Source organism: Ipomoea triloba, chromosome 11 (genome assembly GCF_003576645.1).
Source record: "Ipomoea triloba cultivar NCNSP0323 chromosome 11, ASM357664v1".
Taxonomy (NCBI): domain Eukaryota; kingdom Viridiplantae; phylum Streptophyta; class Magnoliopsida; order Solanales; family Convolvulaceae; genus Ipomoea; species Ipomoea triloba.
This window is the reverse complement of record NC_044926.1, coordinates 982,230-1,003,722: the sequence shown is the minus strand read 5'-3', so window position 1 is coordinate 1,003,722 and position 21,493 is coordinate 982,230. Positions and strand designations below refer to the sequence as shown.

At 35.4% G+C, this 21,493-nt stretch overlaps 2 protein-coding genes across 3 annotated transcripts; both read left to right on the top strand.

The window, feature by feature from the left end:
* The first annotated feature begins 781 nt into the window (after positions 1-781).
* On the top strand, positions 782-7,389 carry LOC115997417 (protein EFR3 homolog B-like). Of its 2 annotated transcripts, none has more exons than XM_031236970.1 (19): positions 782-1,096; positions 1,178-1,294; positions 1,425-1,499; positions 1,740-1,855; positions 2,041-2,284; positions 2,376-2,423; positions 2,507-2,691; positions 2,794-2,990; positions 3,648-3,940; positions 4,019-4,168; positions 4,344-4,712; positions 4,817-4,972; positions 5,071-5,146; positions 5,249-5,376; positions 5,841-6,035; positions 6,123-6,248; positions 6,388-6,498; positions 6,584-6,754; positions 6,995-7,389. In XM_031236970.1, the coding sequence occupies exons 2-19, from the start codon at positions 1,184-1,186 to the stop codon at positions 7,175-7,177; spliced, it is 2,934 nt and encodes a 977-aa protein (XP_031092830.1). In that variant the 5' UTR covers positions 782-1,096; positions 1,178-1,183; the 3' UTR covers positions 7,178-7,389. The 2 variants fall into 2 exon arrangements, with proteins under 2 accessions (XP_031092830.1, XP_031092829.1); XM_031236969.1 differs by having other exon boundaries at positions 4,814-4,972.
* Positions 7,390-10,969: 3,580 nt separating this feature from the next.
* Positions 10,970-13,677, top strand: LOC116033966. The gene is made up of 3 exons (XM_031276524.1): positions 10,970-11,128; positions 11,325-11,822; positions 12,902-13,677. The coding sequence occupies exons 1-3, from the start codon at positions 11,053-11,055 to the stop codon at positions 13,420-13,422; spliced, it is 1,095 nt and encodes a 364-aa protein (XP_031132384.1). The 5' UTR covers positions 10,970-11,052; the 3' UTR covers positions 13,423-13,677.
* The last annotated feature ends 7,816 nt before the right edge of the window (positions 13,678-21,493 follow it).

The window sequence follows — 21,493 nt, the reverse complement described above, 5'->3', positions numbered from 1 at the left end:
TATCATCACATGATGGTATCATTTAAATCACTCGGGTGAAATAAAGTACTAGTAGTTATCATATTACCATCAAGGTTGGCATTGTACACGGTTGGTCTCTAGTCTCTATGCATATTAATTATTTCTTCTTCTTTTTTTTTTACAAGAGATTTTATATATATATATACATATACATAGAGACTCTATATATAGTACGTAGCTAATAGGATCTATAGAAAGCATGATAATATCACATTCATTAAATAATACCAATAATCAAATTTGTTGTAGAGTGCAATGTCAATTGTAATAAATCTATACCTTGTACATGCAAGTCATCACTAATATATTATTGTAAGTTTTAATAAATATTGTATTTGAACATAATTACCACTAGTTTAAATATCACATCATCATCATTATTACTATTATTACTATTATTATTATTATTATTATTATTATTATTATTATTATTATTATTATTATTATTATTGATTGATGGGGTTTTAGATTCATATATACTAAGATTAAGCACAACATCTAACAGTCTAGCACCAATTTGTGTGAATAATACGAATATAAACTGAACAATACGAATAACTTTTAATCATTTAAATGAAAAAATTAAAAAAAAAATAAAAATAGTGTAACAGATTGAACGTACAATATGCATGCATGCATGCATGGTTGGTTGGAATTGGCTCCATGGTTTTCATGGCAGCCATGCAAATTCGCGAAAACTTCTGGTATAAACACCAAGTCCCCAACCCAGCACCATTCCTCTCTCTTTCCCCGTCTCTTTTCTATTTTACTTAATCCTCTCCATCTCCGGGGCGATTTGAGGAAGTAGGAGATCGGGCCTGAGAGATTTCTCCGATCGATCTCCCTCTCTCCTCAGGCTCAATCCCCCAGCTTAATTGCTTGCTTGCTTTCTATTTCCATGAAACCTCCATCAATTTCCATCGTCATTATTTATTCTTGAAAAAAAAAAACCATAAATATTTACATTCATAGTAAAATAATAACAATAATCACACTAATATATATCCATTAGTATATGCCGTTGCGGAATTGAACTCAGTCTGGGATATTATTTCTTCGATTTCAATCCAGAGTTGTAATGCCCGCCCGCCCCAGTTTTCATGTTTTTTTCGCTTTCTCATTATTCTGCTATATTTCTTAATAGATTTCGTTCCAGGTGATCATGCCTGCGTGTGATCAGCTCTGCATTTTTTGCCCGGCGATGCGGCCGCGGTCTCGGCATCCATTGAAGCGCTACAAGAAGATGCTCGCCGACATCTTTCCTCGCTCTCCGGTTCGTCACTGTCGATCAGATCAGATCAGCATTTTGTTATCTCTTTTTCAGATCTAATCTGATCTTGCTCGGAATAATTCTTCATCTCTGATCTGTTAGTTACTGAATTCTCTCTAAACAAATTTTACAGGATCAGCCACCGAATGATAGAATGATCAACAAATTATGCGAATATGCTTCCAAAAATCCGCTTCGTATTCCTAGGGTGAGCATATATATAATGGCAAAAACTTGTGTGAGACTATCTCACAGATATTTGATTAATGAAGTCAAAGATCCTACACATTAATAAAAAATCTAATCTGTCTCACGGATTGAGACTTGTAAGACTGTCACCCCTATTTAGTGTAAACAGGACACATCATTATATATATTAGATTTGAATGGTATTGCAGACATTTTGCAGAGATTTAATATAGTGTGCACTCATTTTATATATGATCAGATCACGGCTTCTCTTGATCAAAAGTGCTACAGAGAATTAAGGAATGAGAACATTGCATCTGTCAAGATTGTCATGTACATCTACCGCAGGTTGCTCATGTCTTGCAAGCAGCAAATGTAAGTTCTTTAATTACAACATGTTTGGCTCATCACGATTCTCCGGCCGGGATAGACCTATTCCATCTATTCCTCTCGCAAGGGGAATAGCTCTATTCCGAGGGGACTCTGGTATTAATTAGGCTATTCCCAAGTTATTATTGTTCCTACCATACTTTTGAACCAAATTAAATGTTATTTTGCAGGCCTATGTTTGCAGGGAGCTTTCTGAGCTTAGTGCACATCCTGTTGGATCAAATCAGGCACGACGAGATGCGAATTGTGGGATGCGAAGCGCTGTTCGACTTCGTGAACAGCCAGGGTGATGCAACATATATGTTTAACTTGGAAGGATTGATCCCAAAAGTGTGCCTTATTGGTCAAGAAATGGGAGATGAGGAAAGAGTTCTGAAACTGCGCTGTGCTGGCCTTCAAGCCCTCTCTTCCATGGTAAACTATAAATTTTAATTTCCCAATCTGCACTGTCAAAAATGTTTGGAAATTGAAAAGGCATTTCCCTCAATTCTCTGCTGGTTTTCAGGTTTGGTTCATGGGTGAATTTGGTCAAATGTCTGCAGAATTTGACAATGTAAGCCAAAATTAATCAAAACCCAATTCTTCTGTCACTAATTCAGATCAGAATTTGCATTCTTTAACCAATGAATTTGGCAGGTTGTGTCTGTTGTCTTGGAAAATTGCGAGGCGGCGGATGAGAAAATTGAAAGCATCATGAATGACAACAACAATCAAGATGCACAAAATGGGCAGGAAGCTGCAGATCAAGCCTCTGCTGATGCACTGAGAAGAGCTACTTCTTGGAGGAACATTGTGACAGATAGAGGGCTAAACGTGGCAGCGTAATTCATCTTTCTTTCCCTCACAATCTTAATTTAATTTGAACATTCTTGGGATAGATATTTGTGGGTCTGATAAATTAAGGCTGTTGGATTGATGTACAGAGAGGATGCCATGAAACCTCAATTCTGGTCCAAGGTGTGCTTGCATAACATGGCTAAGTTAGCCAAGGAAGCAACAACAGTGCGGCGTGTGCTGGAGTCGTTGTTCCGTTACTTTGACAGCAGCAATCTATGGTCACCTCAGCATGGAGTTGCCCTTACTGTTTTGCTGGACATGCAGTGCATTATGGAGAACTCTGGTGATTCATCCTTCTCTTATCTCATTCTTATCAATTGAAATCCGCAGTCACTACCTAAGGGTATATATGTGCTGGTACAGTAAATCCTGCTTTGTGACTCGATAAAAGATCAAAACAAAGTAAACCAGCCTATGTTGATCATAACTGATCGGCTCAAACCTAAGGTTTGAGCTGGTAAACTTACCTTGTGACCCGATAAAGGATCATAAGAAGGTAAACCAGCCTATGTTGATCATAACTGACGCCTCAAACCTAAGGGTATGTGCTGTTAAACCCTACATGACCCGATAAAGGATTATAAGAAGGCAAACTAGTTTATGTTGATCATAACTGACCGCTCAAACCTAAGGGTATATGCTGTTAAACCCTACATTTTGACTCGATAAAGGATTATAAGAAGGTAAACCAACCTATATTGATCATAACTAACGGTTCAAACCTAAGGGTATGTGCTAGTAAAGCCTTGTGACTCGATAAAGGATCATAAGGAGATAACTAGTCTAGGTTGATTATAGTTAACCGACTCAAACCAATATGCATGGGCAATAAATTGCTTCTATTGGGATTTAAGAGTCAAACTTGGAACCTTATGGACCAAGCTAATAGTCGGACCAACCTGATTATGGTTGACCTGCTTTCTTTTTCTTACTCATGCAGGCCACAACACACATTTCTTGCTGTGCACACTGATCAAGCACCTGGATCACAAGAATGTCCTGAAGGAGCCTGAGATGCAGATAGACATCATTGAAGTAGCCACGGCCCTTGCCCGCGTGACAAAGGTGGAGCCATCTGTGACCATTGTGGGTGCATTTAGTGACATGATGAGACACTTAAGGAAGAGCATACACTGCTCCCTTGATGATACAGAGCTTGGGGAAGAAGTGATCGACTGGAACAAACGATACCGCGCTGCGGTTGATGAATGCCTTGTCCAGTTATCTCACAAGGTGAAGTTTTTGTCCATTTTATTACCCATCTTTTATACCACGAGTGACTCAAAATTCGTGGTTTTATCTGTGAGACAGGTTGGAGATGCTGCGCCAATTCTTGAAGTGGTTGCAGTGATGTTGGAAAGCATCTCAAGTGTAACAGTCATGGCCAGGAACACAATGAACACAGTTTACCGCACTGCTCAAATTGTGGCTGCCTTGCCTAATTCGGCCTATCAAAACAAGGCAAGCCCAGTTCACACAACCCGCTATCAGCTATCAGCTATATGTTTACTTTTGTAGGATCTGATATATGCTATCAGCTATCAGCTATACGCTAATTTACTTATGCAGATCAGCTATCAGCTACCAGTTAAACGCTAATCCAACTCTCTGATTTACATTCCTATGATCATTTCAGGCATTCCCCGAGGCACTGTTCCACCAAATACTTCTAGCCATGGTGTCGCCAGACAACGAGACAAGGCTCGGGGCGCATCGTGTGTTCTCCGTGGTACTCGTTCCATCCTCGGTTTGCCCCCGTGCTGCCAATGCAGCAGGTGGACTCTCCAAAAGAAAGTCCATTCAGAGAACTCTGTCCAGGACTGTTTCAGTGTTTTCCTCCTCAGCTGCTTTGTTTGAAAAGATGGGTAAACATCAAAACTCATCACAAGATGGTATGGATAAGAACACCCAACAAATCCTGAATCGCCTGACATCAACCTATAGTCGAGCATACAGCATTAAACCGGGAAGCGAAGAGCCAGATAATGGGGAAAAACAACAAATGGTATGCATGCATATATAGTTTTAATGATATTTCAAGATTGAGATACATACATTTTAAACCTGGTTTTTAGTGGTGACTATATATGATGTTGTTTGTCTTAGAAGCATCATGAAGGCCTTTCTCTGAAGCTGAAGAGCAGGCAAATTAGCATGCTGCTTTCCTCCATATTTGTGCAGGCCATCTCTCATTCAAATACACCCGAGCATTTCGAAGCAATCGCTCATACTTACAGCTTGGTCATGCTGTTTTCGCGAACTAAGGTATATAATCAGTTAAATTTACAGGTCAACTATCAGTTTAGACTGGGAAAACGTGTTGTTCAATTTAGTCCTGTGTCTGTGTGGTCATTATTATGCAGAAATCCAGCCATGAGTCTCTGATCAGAAGCTTCCAGCTTGCATTTTCTTTGAGGACCATTTCACTTAGTGGAGAAGGTATTTCATTTTTTTTAGTTTTTTCTGATATATCTGCATTAGGTTGACAATAATCTGCCAGCATTTCTGAAACCATGGCTTTCATTTTTATTTTTTTTGTAGCAAAATTGCCACCATCACGCCGCAGATCACTCTTTGCCTTGGCAACATCCATGATCATTTTCATGTCAAAAACCTACAACTTTATACCTCTTGCTGTTTCTGCTAAGGCGTTGTTGACAGACAAAACAGTAAGTAAAACCATCACAGTTTCTACATTGAATGTTTCTGTGCTAACAACTACCGATTCTGGGGCAACCCCACTCAAGTTGGTCGAGGCTCCAAGCTTGACTCTTTGTGGGAGCAGCCTATTGGCCTTCTTGGTTTGTGCAGTTCAACTTTAGACAACCTAGGCTGATTTAGGAGGTCCATTGTTGGCTAAAGTTGCAGGACAGGGTTTACCAAGGACTACTGATTCTGGGGCAACCCCAGTCACGTTGGTCGAGCAGTAACTACAAGGCTCTAAGCTTGACTCCCTATGGGAGCAGCCTGTTGGCCTTCTTGGTTCGAGCAGATCAGCTTTGAACAACCTAAGTTGGTTTAGGAAGTCCATTGCTGATTAGGGTTACCGGACAGGGTTTACCGAGTACACACTTTCGGGATAGTGACTATGAGCTTCCTGGTTACTCAAAAGAAAATTGTTGTTGTGCAACAGATGGACCCTTTCCTGCAGTTGGTGGATGAGTGCCATCTCAAGGCAAACACAAACCCTATGGGGAAAGCTTCTTATGGATCAAAGGAGGATGATGAAGCTGCTCTGAGATCTCTGTCATTAATAGAGATTTCAAAGAAGCAATCAACAGAATCTTTTGCTTCAATGATAGTTGACTGCTTGAAGAAGTCAATCACTGTATGCTCCTCCTTCTATCTTCCCTAAACCATGCATTCATGTTTGTGATTATGTATATATAACCATAGTTTTTGATACTTTTTGCAGGATAAGACTAATCTGATCAAAGAACAGTTGCTTCAAGATTTCCTTCCTGATGAGGTTTGTCCACTGGGAACACAAAATGACAGCAGAAGTCAAAACAAGCAGTCTGATGACAAAACTAATGACGAGGTATAATGCTGGTTTGACCCCTGAAGCATGTGTTCCATCTCAACTAGAAATCTAAGTTGATAGTTGGATTGCACATTTATGTTTATATATTATATATGCTCAACAATCCCGATCTAATCTTAAATTCTAAAAAATGCAGGCTGTAGATCCTAGTTTCACAGTAGATGAGCTTGGCACTCGTACAGATCCAAACGCACAACCTGCTTCCACAGCTCCCAACCTCCTTGATGTGAACCAGTTCCTCGATTCGGTCCGTTTAATTCTTGTCCTAACTAAAAAATGCGTTTTAATTCGTCTCAACTAAAAATTTAAATTAATTATGACACTTGTTACAGGTCTTGGAAACATCGAACCACGTGGGACGACAGGGCCCGCCACCTTCTGGCATGACATACATGGACGTGGCTAGCCAATGCGAGGCTCTCCAAGAAGGAAAGGAAAAGCGGATGAACTTCGGCGACACTGTTGACCCCGATTTCGCCTTCACTGAGGACAATTACCAAGCTGTAAGTACACTAAAACACCATTGACCTTCTTTGTTTAAGCCGATCAGTTAATCTATACTATACTGGTTTACTTTCGTGCAATAATGGCTGTGATTTTTATCGTCATCAGAATAAATTCTTTAACGGGATGGATTCTAGTATATCCTGGGATTAACGATTGATATCTTCTAAAAATCTGAGTTGTTAGTTGGATTAGACATTTATGTTTATATATTATATGCTCAACACTACTGCATGCAGATCTGGCAGCCGAGTGGGAACCCCTTCGCCGACGATAATAATACTGGGGCTGCGGGACAACCAGTAGTGAACGGCGACGATGCTCCGGCGTCGTGTGCGGCGGAATACCAGCGCCACCCCAGCTTCTTTCAGCTGCCAGCTTCGAGTCCGTACGATAATTTCTTGAAGGCCGCGGGAAGCTAAGCGAATCAATGGCATTTTCTGAGCTTCAGTTGGTGCTAAGATTGCTAGCAGTTTTTTTTATTAATTTCTTGGGAATCTGTAATCAAGATCCATTTTTGTTTTTTTTTTCTTCATTTTTGTTCGTTATGTTTTGTTCATTGATAAGCTTAAAAACTGCATCTGATAAGACCATTTGATGATGAAATGTGATAAAAGTGGCCTTTTTCTAGTTATTTCTTTGCTGTTGTTTAATTTAGCTTGTTCTTTTCATCAGCAAAGCTTTTGTAGATTCGAGTTTGTCTTGGTTGCTTTTTATTATAAAGTTTCTTGGCAATCTTTAACTTAACATATATTTGAGTGATGAAAGAAATTCACAGTCACCAAAATATCTAATTCTGTACATTAAATAAACATAATTCATATGTAATCATTTATATAAATTACACTAAAAATAACCCAATGGGGTAGCTCAAGTGGCAAGTGAGCTCTCTTTGTGGGGAGGAATTTCGGGAGAACCCAACTTCAATTTCCACAAGTGAAGATCCCCCCTGGGTAGGTAAATTTACCAAAACAAAATAAATTACACGAATGATGTGTTTGGAAACTAGGAAATGAAATCATGCAAATTTTATCTATTTTCCATTAACCAAAGCATTATTTTTTATAAACTTTAAATTTTTTTCCTTGTCATAAATTATTTTTTAGGTTTCTAAACACACCTTAAGAAACTCAACGTGATGGGTTCGGCCAATATATTTGAACAACTTTTAATTGATATTGATGATTACATTATATATTGTTAACATTTTATATTATTTTTTATGGTGTAACACTCGACACCATCCATTGTGAATTATTTTTGAAATAATTTCAATGGGAAATCAATTATGTTGGGGTGGTACTGGTCATTATGGATGAAGTTAAATTAGTGAAGTGATAATTGATGTAATTATGTATTAAGATAGATTTAAGATTTTCAACAATAATTGTGCATGAGACACAAATGTCGCCAATCCAAATATCTGTCCCCATCCACGTTCATTGTTCCAACATGTTTTAAAACAATGTAGCATTAAAAAATGTGGATAACAAGGGGAAGTCGGTCCATGATCACACTTAATTTTACAACATACCCGAGATATATTACTAAGAGATTCATCATACAAATTATTTCATATCTATCACAAAATTAAATATTGTGATGATCATAAATTTGAAAATTAATTTAAATTGGACCATGTGAGGTGTAATCGGGTGTTACAGATCATATTAGACCATATTGTCGAAGTCTATGTTGGACTTTATGTCTAACGGTTCGGAGTAATAAATGGTCAAATATTTGCCCGGCACCATTATACCTACCATACTCGCCGTATAATAACTTGGCGTATAATAATGGAGTTGTTATTTGTTAATGCCTTGTATTGAAATGTTATACCAAATATTTTTTATTTGTCTCCAACTTTTTTACGTTACAATTTATATATATTTTTTTTAAAAAAAGAGAGTTTTTATCGAACCTGGCACGTGGGGTAGGGGCGAAATGGGTTCCCTTCCGGGAATGAGCGGTCGTGTCATGAAATCACATGGGGTTTGCAGTTGGGAGCAAATCACGCCAACAACTCAGTACTATTTTAGATGGCACTGTGGGCTCCCGCACGCTTCTGTTCGTTCCCCCGCGTCGATCTACGCGGAAATCTGTGATCAATTGGGGACCCACTTCTTCTATCCCCCATGCCTCCACTCTAGAACCGCTGCCGCCTTTCCATCGTGCTCCTAATTTTTTTTTTTTTGGTTCTTTTTTTCTTTTTTGCCTTTTTATATTTATTTTGATTTCTATATATTAATTTGTCTGATTTACTGGACGTTTGGTTGAAAAGATAAAATTATGAAAGAAAAAAATTGTAATTGGTGAGAAAAAATAAAGTGAGATTAAATTAAATTATTTGGTATAGATGAATTTTTAATGATGGAGAATTGAAAGCAATATAAGTAAAGATATCGATAAAATTAAGCAAAAAATTATTAACTTAATTAATGAATAGTAAACATAATCAGTAAAGATACCAATGACTTTGTGGTCAAGCGGAAAAGTGGTATGAATGATTCTTTCAAATGAGAAGTCATGACTTCGAGCATTTTATTGAGATTGCGTGAGTAAAATCACTTTGCAGATAATTGAAAGACAAGAAAAAAAAACACTACTTTACAAACAATTGATGATTTAATTGAGACAACAAAAGCATATTATTTTTGTATAATTTTAAAACCCAAAAAATGTTATTTCACATGTTATCTGCTCAAACAACATGATAATGCCAACATCCTTGATTGGGATGGGACTCGAACCTGAAACCTTCCATTTGGAATAGTAACAGTGATGCCATAAGACCACAAGGTACTTAGCATGAGATCTTACGTTGCTTATTTGAATTGAATAGCTGAAGAATTAGTCAAAATTTAAAAGCAGATTTTTGAAAAAAAACATTTATAAAGGCATTTATGTTAGGATTGACCACAAATTACATGCGCTTGTCATGGCTTCAAACATGCTTAACATGATTTTAAAAGTATGACTAGTCTTGAACTTACCTTAAACTAGTTTTTAACTACCTCAAATCAGTTTCAAACTAAGAGAGGATTGAAACTAGCCAATGTCAGGTTCGGCACTCTCTAGATACCAACTTTCTAGCATTTAAAAATGATTTTACACAAAATTTATTTCCTAATATTTTTAAGCTATTTAAAAAAAAAGGAAAAAAAAAAAGAAGCAAACAAACATATCCATTCTAAATTCTAACTACTTTTATTAGACAAACAATAATGGTTGTGCTTACTGCTTAGCAACAACGGTACAAGGACATGTTTGGGACACCAACAGCAATAAAAATGATCAAACTAACATCTTAATTACAAACATTTATATTATTCCTACCACATTCAATTCCTACTTTTATTGTTTTGAGCATTTTCATTTTTCATATTTTTTAAAAACACAAATTCATTACATGTGATAAGAGAAAAATCAAAAAATTAACCAAGGAGTCATAGGTAATTAGCACAAAAATACGATTAATAACACAGAGACAATGTCGGAATGAGACAACGAAATCTCATATTTCATTATAGAATATTCAAATATTGTAAAAGAAAGAGTCAGAATGAAATAAAGTGCACACTGAACTAGACAATGATTAAATTATTTATACTAGCTCCTTAACAACTTTTAACAGTCATGATAGACAACCTCGGCCGAGCATGCTCCCGGCCTTTGCTTCCTATGCTATTAGTCAACACCAAGATGTTATGGCCTTGGTATATGACACGCTTATTCAACTTAAAAGCTTCAATATGCTAATAATAATAAGATTAAATTAATTCCAAACTTCATCTTATCTTATGATATGCAAGTGTAATAATTTTTTTACTATGCAATATTATCCATTTGATGTAAAGAATTAAAAAAAAATTATTGCCTTTAAGATATAAACATTTGTAATCATTTCAAATTTCAAGATTAGTCCAAGAGCATTGCGATTTCCCACACTGTTACTGGTCAAAATATTCAAATTAAAGATATGGCATCTTCAAAAGCAAATCAAACTACTGTGGAAAAACACCACTCCTGTGCTGCAGATTAACCAATGTTGCTGCATAGATTAAGGAGGAAAATTGGATTCCCAGAAGTAATCTCAAAAGGACAATACTTGTGTCATTATATTATAATAATAATAATTTATAATTTCAAAATAAAAAGTTATTTACATTTTTTAATTATTTTTTTCAATATTTCTTTACATAGTGCCAGTACCCAGTACTGCCAGTTGTGTATAAATGCAGTGAAGCACTGGGAGGAAGAGAGAAAGCCCTATCCTTTTTAGCTTAATCCCACAAAAATGGCTGTCAAGATTTGTTTTGTGCTCTTTTTCTGCTTAGTTTTGGGTGTTTCTGCTCTAAATGCTCCTCTTGAAGGTAAAGTTCTCTCAAGTTCAATTCTTTATGCTGTTAAGAGGCTAAACAGAAGTAGAAACAATTAGGCATAAAGATCTCATGAACTTTATTTGTTTTGCTTTTCCTTGTAACCTTAATTTAGTACAAAAATGTCTCCTATTTTCTCTTTGAGTTGCTCAAGAATGGCGTTTATTTGGTTTTGATTTGAAAATCTTAGGTTTTCTGCCAAATGGGAACTTTGAGGAGGGTCCAAAGCCGAGCGATATAAAGAAAACAGTTCTCCAAGGCAAAAACGCGCTGCCGAGATGGGAAACCTCCGGCCTAGTGGAGTACATCTCCGGCGGGCCGCAGCCGGGCGGGATGTTTTTTCCGGTGGCGCACGGCGTCCACGCCGTGAGGCTGGGAAACGAGGCGGCGATATCGCAGACAATCCCGGTGAAGAAGGGGGCGATTTACGCGCTAACGTTTGCGGCGTCGAGAACGTGCGCGCAGGAAGAGGTTTTGAGGGTGTCGGTTCCCCCCTTGTCCGGAGACATTCCCCTGCAGACACTCTACAGCAGCAATGGCGGCGATGTGGTTTCGTTTGCTTTCAGGGCGGCTTCTGAGGCGGCGAAGGTGACATTCCATAACCCTGGGAAGCAAGAAGATCCCACTTGTGGACCTCTCATTGATGCTGTTGCTATCAAGCAACTCCTGCCTGTATTGCCCACTAGAGGTATAAAATCCTGTTAGCCTTTTCATGAACTTCTTTGTTTATCTGATTAGAGAATGGTAGTTCAGTCTATTGATATTGCTACATATATCAATTTCCTAGGACAAGATCTCCTTTCTATTAGTGTGTTTGACAAACCTAGCTGGAAAGATAGCTTGAAGCTGAAAAGCTAGACCTGAAAACTGAAGGGTTGTTAAGTTAGTTGATTATGCTTAAAATTGTTCGGGTAAAATTAGCTTTTTGATAGTCTGATAAATGTAAAAAAGACTAAAAAAGGCATATTCATAAATTCTTGTTTGGATTAGTGTGTCTATGCCTCATTAACTCGCAATGAGATCGTTTGTTGATGGTGTTGTGACGCTTGGACTAATGACAATATTTAGTGAAAAAAGGGTTCATTTCAATTAATGTGGATTAGCTTGTGGTAAAACCGTCCATTGATGGTGTTATAACACTTGGCCTAGCTAGTAAGTTCCATTTCAATTAATGTGTCTATGCTTGCCAAAGACCTTGTGGTCTAGTGGCACCCGGTGTCCCGGTTTACACTTCCACATGGATGATGGCAAAACCATTGATGGTGTTATAACACTTGGCCTAGTGACAAGGTTTAGTGAATAAAGTTCCATTTCAATGAATGTGTCATGACTAGCTCATGCTAGAGAGGCTTGTTTGATTGTTTCAACTATTGTGTCTATGTACGATTTGGACCATTTGGTCGTGGTGAAACCATAGGTTCACCACAGGTTGATAGTGTTGTGACATTGGCCGAATGGCTATTTAGTGAAAAGGGTTTGTTTCAATTAGTGTATCTATACTTGATTAGTTCATGGTGTTGTGAAACTTGGCCTATAGTGAAATTTTCTGGATTCGTGGCATTTTACTCTATCTGTAATTCGGATTTGAGGAAAACAGAGTTTCCTTCTATGATGAATTTGCTCTAAACCCTACCCTCCACACTTATTTGATTCAGTTTGTTGTGCTGCATCCAATTTTTCCGATGATTTAGGAAACTGTATTAAGAATGTGAAGAACAATGATGTCTGAATGTCTGTCTGATGATTGTCGTTTCTTGATTCCTGCAGAGAATTTGGTGAGGAACAACGGGTTTGAGGAGGGTCCTCACCGGCTAAGGAACGCTTCGAATGGCGTTCTCCTCCCTCCAAAGCAGCAAGACATGGTATCCCCGCTTCCAGGCTGGCTGATCGAGTCGCTCAAGGCTGTCAAGTACATCGACGCAGCGCACTTCAACATCCCCTTCGGGCGTGCAGCAGTCGAGCTGGTTGCAGGGAGGGAAAGCGCGATTGCGCAGATCATCAGAACCATCCCGAATAAGGTCTACACCCTTGCATTCACCGTGGGCGATGCCAAGAACGGCTGCCACGGGGACATGATGGTCGAGGCGTTCGCGGGCAAGAGCGCCTTCAAAGTCCCCTTCAGATCGGTGGGGAAAGGCCACTCCAAATCTGTCAGCTTCAAGTTCACTGCCATTTCAATCAGAACCAGGTTAACTTTCTTCAGCTCCTTTTACCATACTAGGATCAATGACTATGGAACTCTCTGTGGCCCGGTTCTTGACGAGGTTAAAGTGTCCCCGGCTGCCTAGACCAGAGAACGATGTCGTTGTAGGCTCCAAGACAGGACCAGGTCGAGGCTCTCGAGATTAAACTACAATCCTTTTTTAAAACGTTGTATTCCCGACATGTTTTTTTGTGTGTCATGAATGGTTGGTAGAGTTGTTGCAATGGCTAGTAATCTGTCAAATGTGAGTCATATGTTGCAACCATGTAATTGCCTTAGACTATAAATCTAGTATCTTTTTGTTTTGTAATAGATTGGCTCTGTCACGTTTAGTTGAAAATTGAAAAGTTAATAACTGATAAGTTAAGACATAAAAAAGAAATTAATATATTAAAACATAAGCTAAGACTTTCTAGTTTAGTGGCACCAAGTTACACTCTTATATGGGAGGTTGTGGGTTAAAGCCTTAGATAATGTGTCAGCATTGTAACTGAGTCAATACAACTACAAGTTAAGAAGTTATAGTGTAATGTTTGTAAATTAATAAAGATAGAAAAGGGAAAAAGCAATGATATTAAGGCCTTCTTTGATATATTACGAATTTGCCAAAATTTTGACAGATCAACTATTTTCAATGTTTTGACCAATTTTGCTATACAATTACCAATTTTTCAAATTAAGTAATTAAGTCTAATTTTTAAAGATTTGCAGGTCCATAGCCTGCGGGCTTAGGCGGGGCAGGCAAGCTAACTTTAATTTTCTCACATCTAATGGGCTTGAACATGGCCCAACTTTCCAGTCTATACAAAAACTACTTTTACTTTATCATATAAATATAGGCAATTTATATCACGGACAAGTTTCACATAGCATTATAAACCCTATATCTAAACAAAAAGGTACATAATTTATATTTGTAAGGTACAAATTTTATAATACAATGCACATATGCATGTTATATATTTACTTATTTTTCAAACCTAATTTAGGTATATAATTTGTGTTTATAGACACAAAATTTCACAACCCAAAACACGAAAATTCATAACATAAAACATAATTACTAATTTATTTCAGATATAAAATTCATAATCTTAAGGTATAAACTTTCATAACACAAGATACAAAAACTCACAACATTAAACACATACACATGTATCGGCGTCCACATTGAACCCAAGTCCATGGTATAAGGATTGAGAGATACAGAGTAACCAATTTTTAGTGTGAGCAACCAAAAGCAAAAAAAAATAAAAAGAAAAATAATAAAATAAATAAATAAAATAATTTTTAAAAAAAATTATTACTACCATCAAATCATCAATATTTCAATAATGTAGGTTGATGAGCAACAACCTGCATTTATTTCCCTCATTAAAATGAGATGTGTGACTTGTTTCCTAAAAGAAAAAAAGAAGGAAAAAAAAGGCTAAAGTGTCTTTTCGCACCATGAAATATATTGGATTATTCATGCCGCACCTTGAATTTTCATAACGTCCACTTCGATACACAAATCATTAATTTTTTTTCATCTAGCATTTTTCACAGGTTACCAGGTTACTATGATGACATGACACAGGTAATTAGCTTATGTGGATCTTCTTTTTAAGTCAACCCAAAATTTTTAAGTAAACCCCAAAAATCAACGCCTCACGCTGCCCCTCCCCCGTGCCTTCAGCCGGATCAGTGCTCACTAGACCAAATCACCACAACCCCTCTACAATCCACTGCTCCTCCCCTCCCTTGCGGCAGCGTGCGCTGAGCCCACCGACGACCTACCTAGCGGTGACCGCGCTTCGTTCTTCACGGTTCCAAGGTTACACAAACCAAAACCGGAACCTTTATATAAGGTTCCGGTTCCAATTCAACCGGATTTTTTTATAGTATATATAATTATATATAATATGTTTTGTTATTATAAAAATCATATTATAAATTTTATTATTATTATTTTGGCTACTGCCTACTGGCAGTAGCTAAATATAATTTTTTTATATATATATTTAGCTACTGCCAGTAGCTAAATGCTTAAATATAAGATTTTTTTTAATTATTTTACGGTTTCGGTACCGATTGTTGGGCTGGAAAAGGTTTAAACGAAAATTAAAAAAAAGAAAGAAGAAAAGAAAAAGTCCAAGTCAGCATAGATTACCTATAACTTGTAGGTAACCTGTAAAAAATGCTAGATGAAAAAAATTAATGGTTTGTGTATCGAAATGGACGTTATAAAAGTTCAAGGTGCGGCATGAATAATCTAATATAGTTTATGGTGCGGGATGACACTTTAGCCAAAAAAAAATAAGAGATGTGTGACTTGTGTATTGCAACGACCTATATTTATATTCCATTTAACAAATTATATATAAAGCTATCCGCACAATAGTAATGCGTGTGAACTACAAATTGACAAGTTCATTTTTTCAAGACATTTTAATTTTTTTTTATTGTTAAGTCTAGGTGAATTGAATTTGCAATAATAATAATAATAATAATAAATTTAGGTGATACTAATTTTACTGAACCCCATCTCCTCACGTGGACCTAGACATTTGCTCACTCTGCACAAGAAGAGACTCGATCCCTGGTCTCTCAAACTTTATTTTTGTGACCAATTGAGTTGCCCATGCAGACATTATTATTATTATTATTATTATTATTATTATTATTATTATTATTATTATTATTACAATTGATGGGTGAGGACGAACATGGTAGTGATTTACCTCGATCCAATCTGACTCGAAATCTTAATTCTTAAGTTTTGGCAACTACAGTCTTGGGGTTTACCTCGGTCCAATCTGACTCGAAATCTTAATTCTTAAGTTTTGGCAACTACAGTCTTGGGGTTTACCTCGATCCAATCTGACTCGAAATCTTAATTCTTAAGTTTTGGCAACTACAGTCTTGAGGATTTATATATTCCTATATTTAGAACAATACCTTCCTATTTTCCTGTACAATTAATTTGTAATTAATATGTGCGATGATATTTACTTTTAATTTCTAAAATGAGAAAATGACACTTTTTCCCCCTATGTTATGTGCATATAGAACTTTTTTCCCCCTGTGTTATTAAAGTGGCTATTTTTTTCCCTGAAATGTTAAATTGGCATTTTTACCCTTAAAAATAATTATTTCATTTATTTTTCTTCTCCAACAAATTATTACTTATATGTATGGATGATCACGATTCGGTTCAAACCTAACCAAACACTGTAGCAATCATACCGAAATAGTATGAACGGTTCTGGTTACGATTCAGAACCGAAAAAAATTAAAATTAAATAATTATTGAATCGTGAACTGGAACTGAACCACAGTCATATATAGTGAAAATGATCAAACACTTATTTTTGATAAATCGGTACGGTTTGATTCCAATTTCGATTTTGAACCGCCAATCAAAACTTATTTATTTATTTATTTATTAATTTTATTTCTTATTTAAAAATAGTCTAAATTCAACAATTATTTTATTTTATTTTTTCGTTTCTGAATCGTAACCGTAACCGTCCATACTATTTAAGTTCAATTGCTACAGTGTTCGATTAGGTTCGTATCGAACCGTGATCGTCCATACATATTAGTAATACTTGGTTGGAGAATTAAAATAAATGAAATAATTATTTAAGGATAAAAATGTCAATTTAACATTACAGGGAGAAAAACTACCACTTTTAAAATAACTGGGGGAAAAAGTGTCATTTTCCCAAAAATAATCTTTTTTTTTGGTAAATTCACGAGGTGGAAGAAATTCTGGCCCGAGGGGAATCATCACTTGTGGGAATTGAACCCGGATTTTTCCAGAATTCTTCCCCACAAAAAGAGCTCATTTGCCACTTGAGCTACGCCATTAGGTTCCGGTCTAAATTGATCTGAATCATATAAAACCCTAAAAAGGATTCAATAATCTTTTTACCCAAGTAATTAATAAACAACTTTTCATAATTCTCCTAACAATTTATTTACTTGTTTACAGACGTTTGTGTTCGACGATCAACTACCACTTAATCTGTAAAATCAACTGCAGTAATACAAATATACAATGAAAATATTTAAGAATTGCAAATAAAATTATATGACAATATCTCTCATATTAAGTAGTGTTAGAGCATTTTAGGGATTAAAAAAAAGAACTTAAAACTCAGATTTAGGTAGAAATGGAATTTTTATTCAACTGCAACATGATTTGTCATGTGATTTAGAAAGACACTTCAATAAAATAACACAAGGTACAGTTTAGTGCCACTATGCTTTGGAGTGCTAATCTATACTATTAATAAAAACAATATCCTCAGTTTTAACTTCCCGCCCAAAACAGACCTATAATATTATGGTTTGCGTAATATTGTAAAATATGGTAATACAATTCCTATCCGTAATACAATTGTAAATTAAAATAGAATTCCTAATAAAATATATTCTTCCCTACGTTTCTATTCGTAATACAATTCTAGACTAGAATTACTAATGGTAATAATTCAGTATATATATTTCTCTGCAATGCAATGTATACTATTAATAAAAACAATATCCTCAGTTTTAACTTCCCGCCCAAAACAGACCTATAATATTTTGGTGTGCGTAATATTGTAAAATATGGTAATACAATTCCTATCCCTAATATAATTGTAAATTAAAATAGAATTCCTAATAAAATATATATTTTTCCCTAAGTTCCTATTCGTAATACAATTCTAGACTAGAATTACTAATGGTAATAATTCAGTATATATATTTCTCTGCAATGCAATCTATACTATTAATACAGTATATATATTTCTCTGCAATGCAATCTATACTATTAATAAAGTATATATATTTCTCTGCAATGCAATCTATACTATTAATAAAAACTATATATTTCTCTGCAATGCAATCTATACTATTAATAAAAACAATATATTTCTCTGCAATGCAATCTATACTATTAATAAAAACAGTATCCTCAGTTTTAACTTTCCGCCCAAAACAGACCGATAATATTATGGTATGGTTTGCGTAATGTTGTAAAAAATATGAAAATTTGGCATAATTCAACCCGCAAGGCCAACCAATTTTTTGAACGACATTCGTGCATGCAGGTGTCAGAGCACGAGTCACGCCTTTTTAAGTTCATTTTGGGATTTGATTTGCACCCATGCGCGCGAGAGAGAGCCTCTATGCTATACAATTCAATAAGCCTTAGAAAAACTCTTGTATAAGTTGTGGTGCAAACCACTTCTCAAACCAATGTGGGACAAAAGTTACTTGAAAGGACAAAAGTTACTTGAAAGGTTTTTCTCTATATTTTTCTAACTCAAATGGGTCAACTTTGATAACCAATTTCTCATTCACCCATTATCAGTTTTGAGCGTACAATATATCAATCTTTTCGTCTAACTACGAAGAAAGTGGACCCCACATATGTTTGTACCACAATATTGCCAGTAAAATGCCATTTTATGCTAATTTTTTTCCAACAGCTATTTGTCCAGAGAATATCAACGTGTTGAAGGAAGAAGATGATATATAGTGAAGGGCAATATCATCTTCACTATATATCATCTTCCTCCTCCAACACAACGCTCTACGGTCAACCAACAATTACTCAACTGATTATCCCATTACTCCCATGTAAATTTTTCTCTAATATAGTTATACTTACTGAATATCAAAATATAAGTGTACCTCAAGATCTTGCAATAACTAACCGACAAGTAATTAAATTAATGAATATGATGCAATAATGTAAATTATCTACCTATTGCATTTATACACTTATTTTAAAACACTGAATTTTTGTGATATTTGTTGCATGCAAGGAAGACTCATACTATAATTGCATTTATACACTTATTCATACTCATATTCGATGTTATAATTTATAATTTTATATAATTGTATATCGATTCAAATATTTCTTAAAATATTATAACAAATTCATTCCGTGCAACGCACGGGTGAAAATACTAGTTAAAATAATTGCGTTATAATATGTGGGGCTATGATGCATTAAAAGAGTTTTTTTTTTTTTTTTTGATATCCATTAAAAGAGTTAGTTAGCTGGTAAACACTCTTTCAGTTATCATCATAATAATTCATACTCATGGATTAAAAGATTTAGTTAGTTGGTAAACACTCTTTCAGTTACCATCATAATAATTCATACTCATGCATTAAAAGAGTTAGTTAGCTGGTAAACACTCTTTCAGTTATCATCATAATAATTTATACTTGATGGATAATACATTAGGACTTAGGTCACATGAACCTGCCCAAAAGAGTAATTGAATAAAAAAAAGTCTAAAAAGGAGACTCAACATAGAGCTACCAAAGAGTTCGATAAAAATTAGACTTAGCACTTATAATATTAGCAAGATTAGGGCTTATTAGTTATAATGTAGCAGGACTCCAATATGAGGCGGTCTAGGACTCTTACTCATTGTCGGGCTCTAGACCCAAAATATGTATAAATAGACCCTTTATCTTTGGAGGGAGGACAAACAATTCTGAGCAATACAATACCTATATTCTCTCCATATATTTTTCCAACATTTTTCCTATATTCTTGCTATTCTAATAGGTAGTGTTGGCTTGTCTTTGACTACCCAAAAGTCATAAAACCAACCATACTCCTGCACTAAAAGAGTTAGGTAGTTGTTGTAGACTTGCAAAGTCTTTGAGTTATCGTCACAATAATTTATGCTCTCTCTGTTTTATTTTAAACGTATGCAATCTTAATTGTAAGTGTTCAATCCTTGTGATTCAGTCAGTATAAAAAACCACTTCAATCAATATGAACATATTGAATATTAATCAATTTTCTAATAATTTGTAAATAATATGAAGATGTGGGCCGGGTTGTCTTTGCAACCACATCTTTATTGTATCACATTTTCTAGTGTCATTTGGAAATCACCTTTTTAACACTATGTCTATAACTTCTATTTCAACTAAGCAAGAGGCCACATACACCAAATGCATGTGCGCGCGCGCGTGTTTTTTAAATATTGTTAAATGTACCATTCTACAAATATGTGAGTTGTGGATAAAAATAGAATAGTTTTAATAATTTTTCATCATGAATGTCTTAAAATTCTTATTTTAGAGTCTTAAATAGAAAAATAGCATTAGCTTTTGTGAAAAGCGTAAAATAGGTCCCTGTACTTTATACGAGAAGTTAATTAGACTCATACATTTTTAAAAGTTGCAATTAAATTTATTAACTTGTAATTTTTGTGGATCCAAATTTAAAAATTAGTTAATTCTTGGTAGACACATGTAACCTCCCATGTGGCAGCTGCATAGTATTCTTATTAAATAATAATAATAATAATAAATTAATATTAATTTTAAAAAACAAAGAAAGTCAAGATTGTCTTATTCTTATTCCCTCATTCTTTGTCTCCAAATTTGGAGATGAAGCAGGTTCAAAGAAGGGAAATAACTCTTTTTTTTTTTGGGGAACGGGGCGGAGATGGGGAGAATTTCTCCATCCCCGTCGGGGACGGGGACGGGGAGGTCAGGGCATCCCCGCCCCGACCCCGACCCCGTATAATATTACATATATATATATATATATATATATATATATATATATATATATATATATATATATATATATATATATATATATNTATATATATATATATATATATATTTCAAAAACTTAAAAACAAAATTCTTGTAGGTAATTTCTCCATTCTCACATTTAGGTAATTAATATTGTGTAATAATGTCTGTAGACTCTGCTAGGAAATGCTAGTGAATTAATATTTGGAGTTTTTTCCACTTTTGGTCTTATGACTTTAGTGTTTCCGTCAATTTAGGTACACGACTTTCATTTTGCCACTTTTAGTCCTTGACTTTAATTTTTTTTTGCCACTTTTAGTCCTTGACTTTAATTTTTTTTGCCACTTTTAGTCCTTGACTTTGATTTTTTTTCCACTTTTAGTCCTTTCGGCCATCCGAGCGACAACTTTTAATCGAAATCAACAAATTGTTGTGCCATTAAGGGTAAACGTGTATTTTGATAAAGTTCTAAATATATTTATAAATAAAATCAGATAAAAAATAGGAAAAAGAAACGTTATTTGCTTGTTCTGCTTCGCTTTTTAAGCAACAACTTTTAATCGGAATCAATAAAATATTGTGCCATTAAGTGTAAAATTGTC

Coding starts and splice junctions, on each gene's coding strand:
- LOC115997417 (XM_031236969.1), top strand. CDS start 1,184: ATGCCTGCGTGTGATCAGCTCTGCATTTTTTGCCCGGCGATGCGGCCG. Junction 1,295..1,424: donor ACATCTTTCCTCGCTCTCCG/GTTCGTCACTGT, acceptor CAAATTTTACAG/GATCAGCCACCGAATGATAG. Junction 2,692..2,793: donor AGAGGGCTAAACGTGGCAGC/GTAATTCATCTT, acceptor ATTGATGTACAG/AGAGGATGCCATGAAACCTC.
- LOC116033966 (XM_031276524.1), top strand. CDS start 11,053: ATGGCTGTCAAGATTTGTTTTGTGCTCTTTTTCTGCTTAGTTTTGGGT. Junction 11,129..11,324: donor TCTAAATGCTCCTCTTGAAG/GTAAAGTTCTCT, acceptor TGAAAATCTTAG/GTTTTCTGCCAAATGGGAAC. Junction 11,823..12,901: donor GCCTGTATTGCCCACTAGAG/GTATAAAATCCT, acceptor TGATTCCTGCAG/AGAATTTGGTGAGGAACAAC.